At 49.8% G+C, this 16,658-nt stretch overlaps 1 protein-coding gene and 1 non-coding gene across 2 annotated transcripts in view; both read right to left on the reverse strand.

The window, feature by feature from the left end:
- Positions 1-16,658, reverse strand: part of LOC130487366 (nectin-1-like) — a 152,804-nt gene that overhangs the window by 23,511 nt on the left and 112,635 nt on the right. The window contains exons 2-4 of the mRNA XM_056860858.1: positions 13,338-13,691; positions 7,861-8,163; positions 5,685-5,802 (exon numbers count right to left, since the gene is read on the reverse strand). Coding sequence (XP_056716836.1) covers positions 5,685-5,802; positions 7,861-8,163; positions 13,338-13,691 — 775 coding nt within the window. The remainder of the gene's footprint in view (positions 1-5,684; positions 5,803-7,860; positions 8,164-13,337; positions 13,692-16,658) is intronic.
- On the reverse strand, positions 13,942-14,013 carry TRNAD-GUC (transfer RNA aspartic acid (anticodon GUC)). The gene has a single exon. It is a non-coding gene; the product is annotated as a tRNA-Asp (tRNA).

The following is a 16,658-nucleotide window of genomic DNA, read 5'->3' on the forward strand; positions in this document are numbered from 1 at the left end:
CCGGTTTGATTCTCCTTAAAAGGTAGAGAAAGGTGGCTTATAAGAACCATCTCTTCTTCTTCCCTCTGCAGCGCCCATCTCTACCACCCTCCGCCTCCGCCGCTCAATCAAACTACCATAAGCAAAGACCTCGATTCACCTGTGAATCTTGTGGGAAGAGAGGCCTGCAGGGAAAGCGAGGCCGCCGTGCTATTCCCTTCTGTCAGTTTCTAGCGGCTCCAGCCAAAGCATCTTCCCTCCCTTTTAATTAGTTCGTACCAGGTAATAGCCACAGAGGCCTCCGCAGGGCGAGTTTATGCGGGGACAGCGAATTCAGGGGGCTATCGGGGACGGGGGGAGGAATGCATGCACTGGGAGATGCATAAGCCACCTCTGCCGCTTACAGAAGAAATCCAAAATAGCCCGCAGTCCACACACCGTCTCCTGCAACCCCAGCAGAAGGGGGGGGGGAACCGCTTCCTACAAAGCCGCTGAGCAGGGTGTTCTGCTGTGGCTGAATTTACTGTCAACTGAGTTCATCACGCAGGGCTGTAAATCAGAGGCTATGCTGGGATACAGAACAAGCATGACACGCTGAGGCCGGTAGCGCCCAACAGTGTGCAATTTGAGGGGTGGGATGTCTCATGTTCTCCTGACCACCTGCTCAGAATGCAGCTTTCCGGGTTAGGGGTGTGTGATCTTCCATAAGGACAGGTAGAGGGGCCCCAGCCTGGCTTAAAGCCCCCCCCCCACCCCACACACACTTTCACACAGACTTCGCCACAGGAGCAGCGGTGCAACAGCAAGGAAAACGGGATTCTGTGCACGCTCAGAGGTTCTCTTGTTCTTTCAAGAATGAACCCCAGTACTGAAAATGTTAGCTGGGGGGAAAGTCTCCCCCCACCAAAAAAAACCACCTCCAGTTGCATAAGACTTTTTAAAAATTAAAGGTAAAGGTATTCTCCTGTGCAAGCACTGGGTCATTCCTGACCCATGGGGTGACGTCACATCCTGATGTTTACTAGGCAGACTATGTTTACAGGGTGGTTTGCCATTGCCTTCCCCAGTCGTCTTCCCTTTACCCCCAGCAAGCTGGGTGCTCATTTTACCGACCTCGGAAGGATGGAAGGCTGAGTCAACCTTGAGCCGGCTACCTGAAAAAGGCCTTCCATCAGGATCGAACACAGGTTGTGAGCAGAGCTTTTGACTGCAGTACTGCAGTTTACCACTCTGCGCCACGGGGCTCAGTCTAGGATTAACCAAAATGTCACAAAATAGCAAGCTTGTGAGTTCCCCCAAACTCTTCAATAGGCGAGATTGTTCGGTACAAAATGGGGGGAGTGGCGAGGAAGGGAAAATCTGCTTCCAGATCTGGTGGAGAAACTCCTAGCCTGATATTTGAAGAGTCTTGGAAAGAAATGCCGGAGGTGCTGCGGACTTTAATGGGAGGCGAAGGTGCGGAACAGGTGCCGAGATGCACTCACTGAAGGATGCCGAGACAAAGAAACGAAAGGGGGGGAAATGCTACTCCCTGGGTTGAGCAAAAGCACTGGTTCAGTCTCTCTGCTCGACGCTTGCGGCCACGGCCTTGCTGGAGACTTGCAAGAAATCCTGAAATCACACAGCACCACTGACAAGAGCAGGAGGAGTATTATTCTGTTTCACAAACACAGGTAAGAGTGTCTCTCTCTCTGTGTGTGTGTGTGTGTGTGTAAAAAGACAATTGCGGAGTCGCTCGCAGAGATATCAAAAGAGCTTGGCGACTTCCACGTGGCTCAGATTGAGAAATCTGAGTGCATAGCTATCAGATATCCTTTTCAAGAGAGGGGAAAAATCCATAAATGGTATATTTGTTCATCTCTTCTTCGAAACAGCAGACTTAAGGTATACTCCAAAACGGTTTAAGGGGCTTCCACGCCAAACAGAAACTCGAAATTCAATGACTGCTTAGCCTTAGATGTCGCGTTGACTTGGACGGTCTCAAAGAAACATATTCTCAGCTGTGGGGAGATTTTAATTCCAAGAACAAGAGAAGAAAGGCACTCTCCATATTGGTAGACACCCAGATAATTACGCTGGGCATTCCTCTCTGCAACTTCCTTGGCATAATGTTATCATGTGCCTTGATGCAAAAGCTGGAATTCATTGTGTCTATTCAACAGAAGAGGAAATTCATGCCTTAAATCCCCACTGTCTTGTCTTGACTTCTCTTTCTTTCAGAAAAGCAGGAATCCTGGCAGCAGGTAGAATTTCCAGCACCAGAAGGATAACAAGGGAACAAAAAACCCCTCCACTTTCTCTTCTGTAAACCAAGCGGGTTTGATGTGGAACACGGATATGAGAGAGAAAAGTCCCAGCAACGGCCCTGTCAGACCGAGTTCCCCACTGGCAAAGCTCGCATGAATCGCAAGTTATCTGATCGTTTTTAAGGCTGTGTGAATTTAAAAATAAGCAGCGCAATAGACCCACCCCAGGTTCCATCCGCATTTATCCTCCTCTCCCCGGCAGCCTTGGCTTATGCCTTGATTCCTTTCAGCATACTTAGCAAGAAGCTGGAATCCTCAGAAGGTGGAATTGCTTCCCGTGAAGGATGAAAATGAGATTCTCTAGAGGTGAGGCAGACACATCGACTTCCAGCTAAAACAGTGGTTCTGAAATTGTGGTCCGTGTTCCGCCGATCATCCAGAGAGTGATCAGAGAAAGGGAAATAAAGGAAACCCCTGCAGTGCAGACATTCACACAGCGGTCCAGGATCCTCCTGGCCTGGGAAGTCTGCTGACACCCACAGGGCCAATCTGCTGTCAATTCCTGATCTCAAGATGAATCTGATCTGCTATGATGCTTACAAACAGCAGTTGGTCAAGGAAAGTCTGGGCTCTTTAGCTCCAGGGACTCGTGTGAGATAACATTCCTCCATCACAGCAAAGCAAATGCCGATACAAAAACAAAAAACCCTAGCATGTTAAGGAGAAGCTATGCTGGGACCTTTCACCCTGATAGCTAGTTTTCTGCTGGTAGGGAATCTCTTCTTTATGCAGAAATATCCAGTTCATAGAATCACAGAGTTGGACGGGACCACCAGGGTCATCTAGTCCAATCCCCTGCACAATGCAGGAAATTCACAACTACTTCCCCCCACACCCCCAGTGACCCCTACTCCATGCCCAGAAGATGCCCAAGATGCCCTCGCAGATTGCAGTCTGAAGTGGTACAGTACAGGCCTGCCTTGCCCACCTTGCCTGCTGTTTCCCAGAACTGGACCACAGGTTTGCACTCCAAATTCTGTGTGGGTCGTCCCAGGTGATTCAGCTAGTGAGTCACCAGTGGCTGGTGAAATCTGTCTGCCTGGAAGTGTGCAAGCAAACACACACACACTTTGAAACCTCTGGAGGGCCAACTGGGGATGCTCACTGGGGTGGAAAAAAATGTTCTCAACACAGAATCCAGTTGTTAAATTAGGTGGCAGAGGAGGCATTTTTTAAAAGGAGAAAGCGTTTGAAGCTACCATATACAGAGGCAGGCCACTGACCCCTCTAGCTGGCTACTGTCTCCTCTGACCAGCACTGGCTCTCCATTGACAAACACAGAGGAAGATATTTCCCCACATCTGCTACCCGAGTTCCTTTTGGGAGATGCCGAAGACCCAATGGACACATGTGAATACTGTGTCAGACTATGGGGTATATCAAGCTCAACACTGTTTACCCTGACTGGCTTTTCTAAGAGCCGAGGCTAAACCAACCTGATCAGATCTCAGAAGCTAAGTAGGGTCGACCTTGGTTAGCACTTGGATGGGAGATCAAGGAAGTCCAGAGTTGCTAGGCAGAGGCAATGGCATATCACCTCTGTTCATCTCATGCCTTGACCTGGATGGCTCAGATTGGCCTGATCTCATCAAATATCAGAAGCTAAGCAGGGTCGGCCCTGGTTAGTATTTGGATGGGAAACCACCAATGAAACGTAGGGTCACTACACAGAGGCAGGCAATGGCAAACCACCTTTATTTGGCTCTTGCCTTGAAATTCCATGGGGCTGATGTAAGTCAGATGCAACTTGACAACCCTTTCTCCCATCAAGAGCCTTTAACTATGAGACTGACCCTGGGACCTTTATCATACACCATGGTTTGGTCCAGTCCCATAAGAACATAAGAAAGGCCCTACTGGATCAGACCAAGGCCCATCAAGTCCAGCAGTCTGTTCACACAGTGGCCAACCAGGCGCCTCTAGGAAGCCACAAACGAGTAAGAACCGGTCCCCAGTTATGCAAGCTTTGGGGGCCACTGTGAGGCCCTGCCAGCAAGTGGAGCCTTCCCCCAGCCCCTTCTGCTCCTGCCCAAGGATGACTTTTCCAACCATGACTGCAGGCAACCCACGGCCCAAGGCAAGGACTAGGGCTGTCGATTTGGTTCCATCTGAACTGAAAAACAGCCAATTTTTCCCCGATTTGGCGGTTTCCAGTTCGGATAGAGCCAAAGTAAAAAAAGGCGGGAAAACGACGAGCCAAATTCGGCGAGTTCAGGCGGACGCCAAATAAATTCGGGCAAATTCGGCATCCCCGAATCGGTATTCTCCCGCGGCCAATGACGGCCAAGCTGGGTCTTCTTCTGGCCAATCAGAGCAGGGATTCTCCCTTTTGAATAGGCGAGAAGAGTATAAAAACTCCCGTCCAGTCCCATCCCTGTATTCCTTCCATTTTGGTGGTACTGCTTGGCTTGCTGCTGCTCCTGAGAGATCCTGAGCTGAGCTGAGCTGCTGCTGCTTGCTGGAATAGGATTGGATTTACTTCTCCTCCCTGCTCCTGCTGGAAGACATCCAGTTTGATTTTGGGGGCTTTTCTCTATACCTGTTCTCGTGTGTGTGTGTGTGTGTGTGGGGAAAGCAGATTCTGTGGTTGGGGGGGGGAAGCCAAAGGGGGCTTTTGCCTGCTCTGTCGGGGGGGTGCCCGCTCGCCTCTGCGGGAGTGTGAGTTCTGCTTTTTCTGCCCATTGCCACTCTCACCTGGAGTTGAGTGTGGCGGTGTGGCGTGAGTCTCCCTTCGCTCGGCAACCGCTCCGCCTCCTCCTTGGTTCGTTTGTTTGGGGTTGAGCCGAGCCGTTCTGGTTTTTTTGGGGGGGGCTTTGCCTGTTCTGCCGGGGGGGTGCCCGCTCGCCTCTGGGGGAGTGTGCGTTCTGCTTTTTCTGCCCGTTGCCACCCTCGCCTGGAGTTGAGTGCGACAGTGTGGCGTGAGTCTATGCATATGCATAGCTAGCGTGCCTCTGTTCCTTTCCATGGTTTGCAAACTCCAAAGGTTGCGTGTTGCTTTGCATGGTTTGCAAACTCCAAAAGGTCTATTCTATTCATTCCAATGGGCGGAGGGGGGACCCCTTCCACACCCCATAACTCGGGACCCCCTGACCCAATCTGCACCAAATTTGGGGGTTCTTGCAAGAAGGGTCCCCTCAAGCTACACTGAACGTTTGGGACCTCTAACTCCAAAAATGCCCCCCCGGAGCCACGGAAAGCAGTGAATGTGCTTTAAACGGCTTTATTCGGCTGAATTTATTCGGGAACGCCGAATTTCATGCCGAATTCCACGAATCCGAATAGGGGGAGTTCGGACTTCAGCATTTCCCGAATAAAAACGGGCCGAATTTTGCCAAATCCTAATTTTACCGAATTTTTTTTTCAATAGCCCTAGCAAGGACGGCACACGCAGGTACTTACAGCCTCCATTGGTACTGGGTAGGTGGAGGGTTGGCATCTGAGATGCACGTCAGCTTGACATCCTTCCGGTTGAGGTACCAGTTGCCGTCAAAACCGTCAATTTTCACTTCAGGCTCGTCTGTAAGAGGGAAGGCAGGATGGGAGAGAGTCAGGAAGGGCAGGTGGATACCAGAAGGGAAAGGTGGGGAGAAAAAGGAAAGATGGGAATGGAGAAGGCAATCGGACAGAGTGAGTGCAGAAGGGACAGATGGAAGTGGATTAAGAAGAAAACCATGGAGCATCACGATTCAAGCTGGACTGCCTTGGTTCCTAAGAAAAGCCCTGCTAGGATCAGACTAGTGGTCCTTCTACACCAGCATCCTGTTCCCTACAATGGCCAACCAGGTGCTCTGGGTGGCCCACAAGCAGGGCACAGAAGCCAAAGCCGCCCCTCCCCTAAACACCCACCATGGTATAGTGGTTCAAGTGTCAGGCTATGATCTGGGAAACCCAGGTTCAAATCCCCACTCTGTCATGGGTGACCGTGGGCCAAGCTCCCAACCTTGCCTACCTCATAGGGTTGTTGTGAGGATAAAATGGAGGAGAGGAGAATGAGGTAAGTCCTTTGAGCCCCCATTGGGGAGAAAAGCAGAAAAATTGAGTCAGTAATTAACGCCCCAGGAGACTCACAAGCAAGCCATGGAGACCAAAGCCTGCCCATGTCATGGTCTCCTCAGCAACTGGATCAGACGAGTGGTTCATCTAGTCCAGCAGCAAGTCTCAAACATGGCCAGAAGATAGGGCATAAAGGATCCTCCCTGTTCTTGCCCCAAACACTGGAATTCACAGGTTTCTCCCCCTATGAAGGAGCCCCTTGGCGCAGAGTGGTAAGCTGCAGTACTGCAGTCCAAGCTCTGCTCACGACCTGAGTTCGATCCCGACGGAAGTTGGTTTCAGGTAGCCTGCTCAAGGTTGACTCAGCCTTCCATCCTTCTGAGGTCGGTAAAATGTGTACCCAGTTTGCTGGGGGTAAAGGGAAGATGATTGGGGAAGGCACTGGCAAACCACCCCGTAAACAAATGTCTGCCTAGTAAACGTCGGGATGTGACGTCACCCCATGGGTCAGGAATGACCCGGTGCTTGCACAGGGGACCTTTACCTTTTACCCCCCTATGAACATGCAGGTTCCACGTGGCCACCATAGCTAGTTGACATTGATGGACCTATCCTCCACCAACGTAGTGTGGCCACAGGGCCCTAATGTTCTTAATCTATCTACACCCCTATGCAAGCAACCCAATTTTATGGCCACTGCTACTGCTTCTGATAGTATACACAAGATAATTACTAGTTGTGTAAAAAGATAGTAATCTTTTTTTAAAAGTCCATATTTATTTTTATTTCCAAGACCAATTAGTACATGATGGTGCAGGGGAACAGTCACTTCTGTAGCAGGGCCCAATCTCACACTTTTGCCCACTATGGAAAATTTATCTGAAAAATATTCCGTCTGAATGCAAACTTGCATTTTTGCATGGGAGATCTGTGAGCCAGAGATTAGACCCTTATCTGCTGCTCACGATCACAGACCTCTCCTGCCCAAACACCCTGGACCCCACATCTCCTTCCAAGAACATCAGAAAACAAATGCACTGGAATCAGCTCCAGGTCTTCTGAATCTCAACTTAAGCTTAAAGGCCTGAAACTACTGTCCATCAACTTCACAGAATCATAGAGTTGGAAGGGACAACCAGGGTCATCTAGTCCAACTCCCTGCACAATGCAGGAAATTCCAAACTACCTCTCCCCCACACCCCCAGTGACCCCTACTCCATGCCCAGAAGATGGCCAAGGTGCCCTCCCTCTCATGATCTGCCTAAGGTCATAGAATCAGCATTGCTGACAGATGGCCATCTAGCCTCTGCTTAAAAACCTCCAGGAAAGGAGCACTTACCACCTCCCAAGGAAGCCTTTTCCATTGAGGAACTGCTCTGACTGTTAGAAACTTCTTCCTAATGTTAGATGGAAACTCTTTTGATTTAATTTCAACCCGTTGGTTCATTAGATATCTCTGAAGTCCAGCAGTGTGAGAGGAAGGAAAGTTCTCTCCATCTACCTTCTCCATCTCATCCATCACAGGATAAATCTCTACTGTGCCCAGGGTCTTCCCCACAGCCTCCCCGTACCACCAACTTACACAGCACGTTGAGGGTCATGCTGTCGGTGAAACGATCCACCTGGTAATTGACCACGCAGGTGAGCTGTTGCCGATGGGCCTCCCGACTGGGCAGCAGGCGGTACCGGCTGATCACCGTGATGGTGCCGTTGCTGTTGCGGATCTCCTGGAACTCTGCCTCGCCTTTCAGCTTGGTGTCCCACGTCACAGTGCTGGGGGGCTTCCCGTTGGAGGAGACGCAAGTGGCCACCAAGATCTTCTCCGTCATGCCGACCCTGGCAATCAAGGGGCTTGTGGTGGCCTCCATCCGGTTTATAGGCTTGGCTAAGAAAACAGTCACAGGAGAAGAAAATGGCTTTGTGATCAGGTAGGACTTTGAATGTTAAAAAAGAAGAGGAGTTGGTTTTCATATGCTGACTTTCTCTACCACTTAAGGAAGAATCAAACCGGCTTAGAATCACCTTCCTTTCCCCGCCCCACAACAGACACCCTGTGAGGTCGGTGGGGCTGAGAGAGCTGTGACTAGCCCAAGGTCACCCAGCTGGCTTCATGTGGAGGAGTGGGGAAACCAACCCAGTTCACAATGGCGGGATGTGAGCAGTGGGGTGCCTCAGGGATCTGTGTTGGGACCGGTGCTTTTCAACCTGTTCATCAATGACCTGGAGTTGGGGTTAAACAGTGAAGTAGCCAAGTTTGCAGATGACACCAAATTATTTAGGGTGGTTAAAACAAAATCGGACTGTGAAGAGCTCCAGAAGGATCTCTGCATACTGGAAGAATGGGCATTAAAATGGCAAATGAGTTTCAATGTGAGAAAGTGTAAAGTGATGCATATTGGGGCAAAAAATCCCAACTTCACATATACACTGATGGGATCTGTGCTGGCAGTGACAGACCAAGAAAGGAATCTTGGGGTGGGAGTGGATAGCTCAATCAAGATGTCAACAATGCATAATTTTCACACAATGCATAATTAAATTGTGGAACTCCCTGCCCCAGGATGTGGTGATGGCTGCCAGCTTGGAGGGCTTTAAGAGGGAAGTGGACATGTTCATGGAGGAAAGGGGTATTCATGGCTATTAGTTGGAATGGATGCTGGTCATGCTGCATACCTGTTCTCTCTAGTATCAGAGGAGCATGCCTATTATTTTGGGTGCGGTGGAACACAGCCAGGATGGTGCTGCTGCAGTCGTCTTGTTTGTGGCTTCCTAGAGGCACCTGGTTGGCCACTGTGTGAACAGACTGCTGGACTTGATGGGCCTTGGTCTGATCCAGCAGGGCCTTTCTTATGTTCTTATGTTCACTGGATTAGCATCCGCTGCTCATGTGGAGGAGTGGGGAATCAACCCCGGTTCTCCAGATTAGAGTCTACCACTTCAAACCACCGCTCTTAACCACTACACCATGTTGGCTCTTTGAAAAGGGAAGCTCTCTGGTTTTACTTTCGAAGACCACAAGCCTTCCCCCTCCCTGGGCCAGATCCTTAGAGCAGGCGTGTCGAACGTGATTGTTACGAGGGCCGGAAATGACATAAACGTCACTTGGTCAGGCCGGGCCATGCCTTGCCAGCCCCAATTGAAACTGGGAGTGGGGTGGCTGGATAAGAGCTCTCAAGGGGCTGAATCCAGCCCACAGGCTTTATGTTTGGCACCCCTTCCTTAGTGAGTCCACAATCCAAGGGGCTTTATTGATTCCCACCAAAATAAAACCTTGGCTTCTGGGCCTTCGGTAAAAAGAATGCAGCCAGGGCGATTCCACTTATAACATCTGACAAACTGAGGATGAGAGAAAGGACTGACTACAGAATTTGGATTGGGTAGCCTTTTGTTTTGGGGGAGGGGCTGTGGCTCAGTGGTAGAGCATCCGCTTGGCAGGCAGAAGGTCCCAGGTTCAATCCCCAGCATCTCCAGTTAAAGGGACTAGGCAAGTAGATGATGTGAACGATCTTCTCTGCCTGAGACCCTGGAGAGCTGTTGCCAGTCTGAGTAGACAAGACTGAATATGCCAATAAAGGTCATTTGATTTGATTTGAAATTTAGACAAGACTGGGCTTGATGGATCGATGGTCTGATTCAGTACAAGGCAGCTTCATGTGTTCATGTGTTTTAAAAACAAATTATTCCCTTGGACGTATTTGTGAGAATATGCGAACAGTGCTACAACGACGCATAGGAGGCAGAAGTTCTATGCTGCATTTAGCCCCTTCCCCTCCTTTGCTGCCTCCAATCACGTTCCCTTCCACTCACGGCTCCAACATCTTTCCATCAGCTTTCTACAACCAGAAATCAGCAAAGCATACTTGACTTTCTACCCCTTATTACAAGAAGCTCTTCTCCCAGAAGAAGAAGAAGACGAGCTGATTTTGAAATGCCAACTTTCTCTACCACTTAAGGAAGAATCAAACCGGCTTATGATCTCCTTCCCTTCCCCTCCCCACAATAGACACCCTGTGAGGTAGGTGGGGCTGAGAGTGTTCTAAGAGAGCTGTGACTAGCCCAGGGTCACCCAGCTGGCTTCATGTGGAGGAGGGGGGAAACCAACCCGGTTCGCCAGATCAGCATCCGCTGCTCACGTGTAGGAGTGGAAAATCAAACCTGGTTCTCCAGATTAGAGTCCACCGCTCCAAACCACTGCTCTTAACCACTACACCATGCTGGCTCCCAAAAGGTAGGCTTAGATCCAGATGACATGTTCCTGCGGGCTCAGGGACGTCCGCCCTTCGATCAAGATTTTCCCACTTCTGTGATTTTCATGGCAGCCCGAAATGCCCTCCCCCAATCGTGCTCCTGGGGTTCTCTCCTCCCCAGGAACAAGAGTTAAGGGGGAATACGTGGCTGCCATGGGAAGGGGGAGGCAGGAAAGCTGTCCTTCAAGGCAGAAGTCCTTGCGCTGGCAGAAAAATCGGTCTGGATCCAACCCGCTGATAAGAAGAGGGATCCAGAGGCAGGCTGTGAATTTAGATCCATGTCCTCCCAAAAAACGCTGGCCACAGAGAAAGCCGAAGTGACGCGTCGCTTCTGAAGCTTCGCCACACCCCTGGGAAATAGGTCAGCGCTTTCAACCTTCTTGTGATGACACAGCAGCTGAAGTGAGGCAGTGAGAGCACGAAGAACAGCCAGCCAGTTTGCACGGGATCCTTTGCATTCGGCACAGAACGTAGAACCTGACTCTAGTTACCTTTAACTCTAGTTAAAGGTTCCCTGTGCAAGCACCGGGTCATTCCTGACCCGTGGGTCACATCCCGACGTTTACTAGGCAGACCCTGTTTACGGGGTGGTTTGCCAGTGCCTTCCCCAGTCATCTTCCCTTTACCCCCAGTAAGCTGGGTGCTCATTTTACCAACCTCGGAAGGATGGAAGGCTGAGTCAACCTTGAGCCGGCTACCTGAAACCAACTTCCATCGGGATCGAACTCAGGTCGTGAACAGAGCTTGGACTGCAGTACTGCAGCTTAACACTCTGAGCCACGGGGCTCTTTGCATCTAGTTACTAGTATACAAACAGCCCTACATTAGCTCCGGCACGTTGTGAAACAGGGTTTTTTTCTTTCTTGATGGGCTCAGGGGACTGAAAGGGCTTTCTGCTGAGCTGCAGAAAGGTCCCAAAATTATTCTCCTTCCTGGTACAAAAGATATACACCTTATATATGTTCTGAAGCCTCCTCTTGGTTTCTTCTCAATAGTTCTAGGTGGAAAGGGCTCAAGGCTGGTTGCATTAAGATGACTGAACAACATCGCCAGCCAGACTGACCAGGGATCCTGAAGGATTTTTTTTTTTTTAGCCATCTTCTGGCCATGGAGCAGGGGTCACTGGATGTGTGTGTGTGGGAGGTAGTTGTGAATTTCCTGCATTGTGCAGGGGGTTGGACTAGACAGCCCTGGTGGTCCTTTCCAGCTCCATGGTTCTATGAATACTTTTGGACTGGGGGCAGGAAGCTGACCCGCTCAGGATTTCCCAGGGTCCCTGCTTCAGGAAACCCCCCCCCCCAACGCTCTTGCACATCTCCTGCTCACTTCAATGGGAATTGTGCAAGAGAACTTTGTGCCCCAACTGTACCACAGGAGGGAGGGCCCACCTTACCTGCAAACCACAGACTTGCTATGAAAAACTAATTGGTAGAAGAATGCAGCCTTGACCTGGATGACCCAGGGTAGCCCGATCTTGTAAGATCTCAGAAGCTAAGCAGGGTTGGCCCTGGTCAATACACATGAACACATGAAGCTGCCTCATATTGAATCAGACCCTTGGTCCATCAAAGTCAGTATTGTCTACTCAGACCGGCAACAGCTCTCCAGGGTCTCAGGCAGAGGTCTTTCACATCACCTACTTGTCTAGTCCCTTTAATTGGAGATGCCGGGGATTGAACCTTGGACTTTCTGCATGCCAAGCAGATGCTCTACCACTGAGGCACAGACTCTCCCCATATTTGGATGGGAGACCACCAAGGAAGTCCAAGGCCATGACGCAGAGGCAGGCAATGGCAAACTACCTCTGAATGTTTCTTGCCTTGAAAACCCAGCCAACCCTAAGTTGGCTGCGACTAGATGGCACTTTCTACCACCTCAAAAGATTGCAAAATGCTTACTGTCTCCACCCTTCTGCTGTCATACAGCAATGATGGCCAGAGGGACATAACAGAATATGCCTTTGGTCCATCCAGCTCAATAATGTCTTCTCTGACTAGCAGCAGGAAGAAAAAAAGGTCTTTTCCAAGGCATTCTTTAAATAGAGATGTTGGGGATTTTGTAGAGGGGCCGTAGCTCAGTGCTGGAGTATCTGCTTTGCATGCAGAAGGTCGCAGGTTCAATCCCCACCATCTCCAGTTAAAAGGACTGGGTAGGAGGTGATGGTAAAGACTTCTTCCTGAGACCCTGGACACCCATGGACAGTCAGATCAGATCGCTGAGCTAGACAGGCCAGCTGTCTGACTCAGTATAAGGCAGATTGAGGGGTGTGTACCTGCATGTGCATGTGTACATGGGCTGAACTTTGAGCACACTGAATGCAAAGCTGCAGCCCTTCTCAGTTGAGGAGAAGAGGAACTCCCTTATGAATCTGGCCAACCACTGCGGTCATCTTTGGAGGTTCTGCTTTGGGTGCCCCTGCCTTCTGAGATTAGGCAGATGGCAACCAGGGAGAGGGCCTTCTTGGTAGTGGCACCAAAGCTCTGGAACTCTCTCCCCAGGGAGATTCATCTGTCTCCTTCTGTTGCCATCTTCCTGTGGACGGCTGAAAAGTTTTTTCAGCATTCCCTCAACGACCCCTCTTTCCCTAACCAATGTTTTTTTATGATTTGTATGCATTTTAACTCTGTTTTTAAAATCCCTTTAACTGGAGATGCCGGGGATTGAACCTGGGACCTTCTGCATGCCAAGCAGGTGTACTATCACTGAGCCACGGCCCCTCCCCTTGCCAAACACAGAGGAAGCCTCCACCCAAGTGAACCAGAACTGCACCTTTCTTGAGATGGGACCTCAACAGTTGCCTGGACCCACTTACCGAACACAGTGAGATTGAGCTGATTCTCCCGGTTGCCACTGGGGAAAGTTGCAAACTCGCAGATGTAGACCCCTTCATCGTCCAGCTCGAGGCCCAAGAGTCGGATGGTGCCATCCTTGGTGGATGGGCTCTGGAAGAGCACCCGCTCTTTGTATGGGGCCAGGATGGAGACGCCCATGTTGGGGTTGAAGATGGCCACGTTCTGCTTGGAGCCGTTGGTGGCCTTCTGCCACGTGACTTGCGTGATCTTCACATTGGTTGGGTTGGGGTTGGTGAAGCTGCAGTGCAGGATCACGTCAGTCCCAATGAACCCTGAGACAGTGTCGTTGACGAGCACCGACTGAGCCCAGAGGCCTGCGAGAAGAGGGAAAGAAGGGTGGGGAAAAAAGATAAAAGAACTTAGCAAAGGGAGAGGACTTTTCTTGCCAGAACCCCACTGCACTGTGCATCCAATTGATTTTCCCTGTTTAACACATGAAGATGCCTTATACCGAATCAGACCCTTGGACCATCAAAGTCAGTATTGTCTACTCAGACTGGCAGTGGCTCTCCAGGGTCTCAGGCAGAGGTCTTTCACATCACCTAGTCGCCTAGTCCCTTTAAGTGGAGATGCCAGGGATTGAACCTGGGACCTTCTACGTGACAAGCAGATGCTCTACCACTGAGCCACAGCCCCTTCCCTGTTTGCTGCTTGACGGCAGCACGTTACCACAAGCCAAGCCCACTGCAACCCTACCAATGTACACATTGGGGACCATCCTCCTTCCCAGCATCATGGCTGCTTTCCCGAGTCTGCATAGAAGCATGCTGGCATAGAAAGAAGCCTTGCAAAGAGGTCCACAAAGTTGGCCCCAAAGCACCTTTAGTATGTGTGTCATGTGCCGTCAAGATGCTTCTGAGTTATGGTGACCCAATGAATTAATGGCCCTGATCTGGATAGTCCAGGCTAGCCTGATCTCATTAGATCTTGGAAACTAAGCAGGGCCAGGCCTGGTTAGTACTTGGATGGGAGACCACCAACGAAGTCCAGGGTTGCTGTGCAGATGCGGGCAATGGCAAACCACCTCTATTCATCTCTTGTCTTGGAAACCTGACGGGGTTCCCTTAAGTCAGCTGCAATTTGACAGCACTTTCCACCACCAGGGTGCTTCCACCACTAGATTTTTCATGGCGTGGTTACTCAAACTCTTGGGACTGGTTCACACATGAACGTTGCTAGCTTGATTTCCCACCACAATGTACTCACAGCGACGCATCTGAAGTTGTCTTTATCTGAATCCCCCCCCCCCGGACTTTGGAATTCTGAATTAATTCTTTTCTGAAGTGGAACTGATCCATTCAGAATTCTCCATGTTCCTTTTTGTTTGTCTGTTTGTTTGTTTGTTTCAATTGTACAAATCACTGGCACATGAACGTTGCTGTAACTTTCACTACTTTCATGTTTCCCTGCATACTTTTACTTTACTGATACACACGTGTGCAGTGATAACATACTGGGGTGAAAAAAGTCTTGATGTGATCATATATATAAGCGCATCAAGGTCCTTTTGTGTGGTGTTCTACAAAACACATTGCAAAAAAAGCAATCTTGATGCAACTGAACATATGGCTGCATCGACCACTTTTTTGTGTGCAATGTTTTATCAATGTGTTACAGCATATTGGTGGTGCAGCAAAGCTCTGCACAAAAGGAATCCAGTCACATCCAGAATTTTTTTTCTGCAGTGTTTCTCCCAGTGAAACTGTAATTCGGAAAGGAGGGAATGGCGGGCAGAGCAACATTATGGGGTGAGAAAGGGAGAGGCAGGGGATTGTTTCTCTGTACTCCACTGACAGGCTGCAGCTGACTCCATTGGAATGTGATATGAAATGAGATGGGGATGCTCATTTGTACAAGCAAGTCACTGCTTGATGCTGTGACCATGAAAGGACGGTGAACCTGCATGTGTGAACTGACTGATGGAGCCAGAGAGTTAGAAATAGCCCAGCAGGTTGTGGCGATAAACACCAGAGCACAGATCATGCCATGTGGGAACAGGGGGGGCCTGATTTTTAGCTTGAAATACAAGAGAACAGTAACAGGGAAAGGAAAGGGAGCCCTACTCTATTCACAAGAGGTATCCACCTGTGCTACTCTTATATTATGTCATCTGAATAAATTCTGCATTATCAGTACCCAAGGGCATGCACACACATACTCCTTGGGAGGCACCGCTCTTAGTGTGCTGCTTTCTCCTGCCCTTTCCTTCCCCAGGAAAAGCCGCAGCGAGAGGAAAATATTGTTTGTTCAAAACACGCATTAGCTGTTTTTTTCCACAAGCCACCACTGAAAAACCACCCCGTAAAATAATTAAGGCCCTCTTTAGAGCCCTTATGCACATGAAGCTGCCTTGTACCGAATCAGACCCTTGGTCCATTGAGGTCAGTGTTGTCTACTCAGACCGGCAGCAGCTCTCCAGGGTCTCTGGCTGAGGTCTTTCACATGACCTCCTGCCCGGTCCTTTTTAACTGGAGAAGCTGGGGAGTGAACCTGTAAACTTCTGCATGCCAAGAAGATGCTCTACCACTGAGCCACGGCCCATTCCCAGTCCGTGCCCAACCATCCAAGGCAGGGCGCAGGTCAGCAGAGGGCAGTGCCTTTCCAGTGGCAGAACCACGCTCATGGAAGGCCTGCCCAAGGGAGGGAGGGCTACGTCTACTACTCAGAGCTCTTGAAGGAAGGAAGGGATGAGTTAATGAGGGGACAAATAAATAAATAAATGTGGTGGAAATTTGAACCCCAGCCCAAATTTCTAATCCCTACGGCTGCAAAGATACATTTGCAAACGCCCGGGTGATCTTAGAAGCTCCTGTGACTAGAAGGAACAGACTATTCAGAAAAGCAACCAGGAAAGAAAAAAATAAGGATGCAAAGTAAACAGAAAAGTCTTGCAAATGTGCTTAACGGGCAGAAGTCACGGCAGGTGCAGAATGGAGCTATTCGAGGTGCAGAACCTGAATCTGGCTAGCAGTATGCAAACAACCCTGAATTTAGTTCTGGGAGGCTCCACCAGTTCTAAAGGGGGGGGGGCTTTTTGTTGTTGGGCTCTGTGGATTAAAGGGGCTCTACACCCAGCAGAAGACGTTCAAAAATTATTGTCATTATAGCATCTCAGGTGAGGCCTTTCTTCCCTGCCAAGGGAGATAATTCTCTCGCAAGATAATCAACGTTTCAATTCAGCCTTAAAAAAAGTGGGGGGGAAGCTACTGCTGCGTCTCTCCCCTAATCTGCGTGTTTAGAGATAACGCTCCAATAATTATACAGCTGGTATTTATATTTAA

This window comes from Euleptes europaea, chromosome 14, assembly GCF_029931775.1.
Source record: "Euleptes europaea isolate rEulEur1 chromosome 14, rEulEur1.hap1, whole genome shotgun sequence".
Classification (NCBI taxonomy): Eukaryota; Metazoa; Chordata; class Lepidosauria; order Squamata; family Sphaerodactylidae; genus Euleptes; species Euleptes europaea.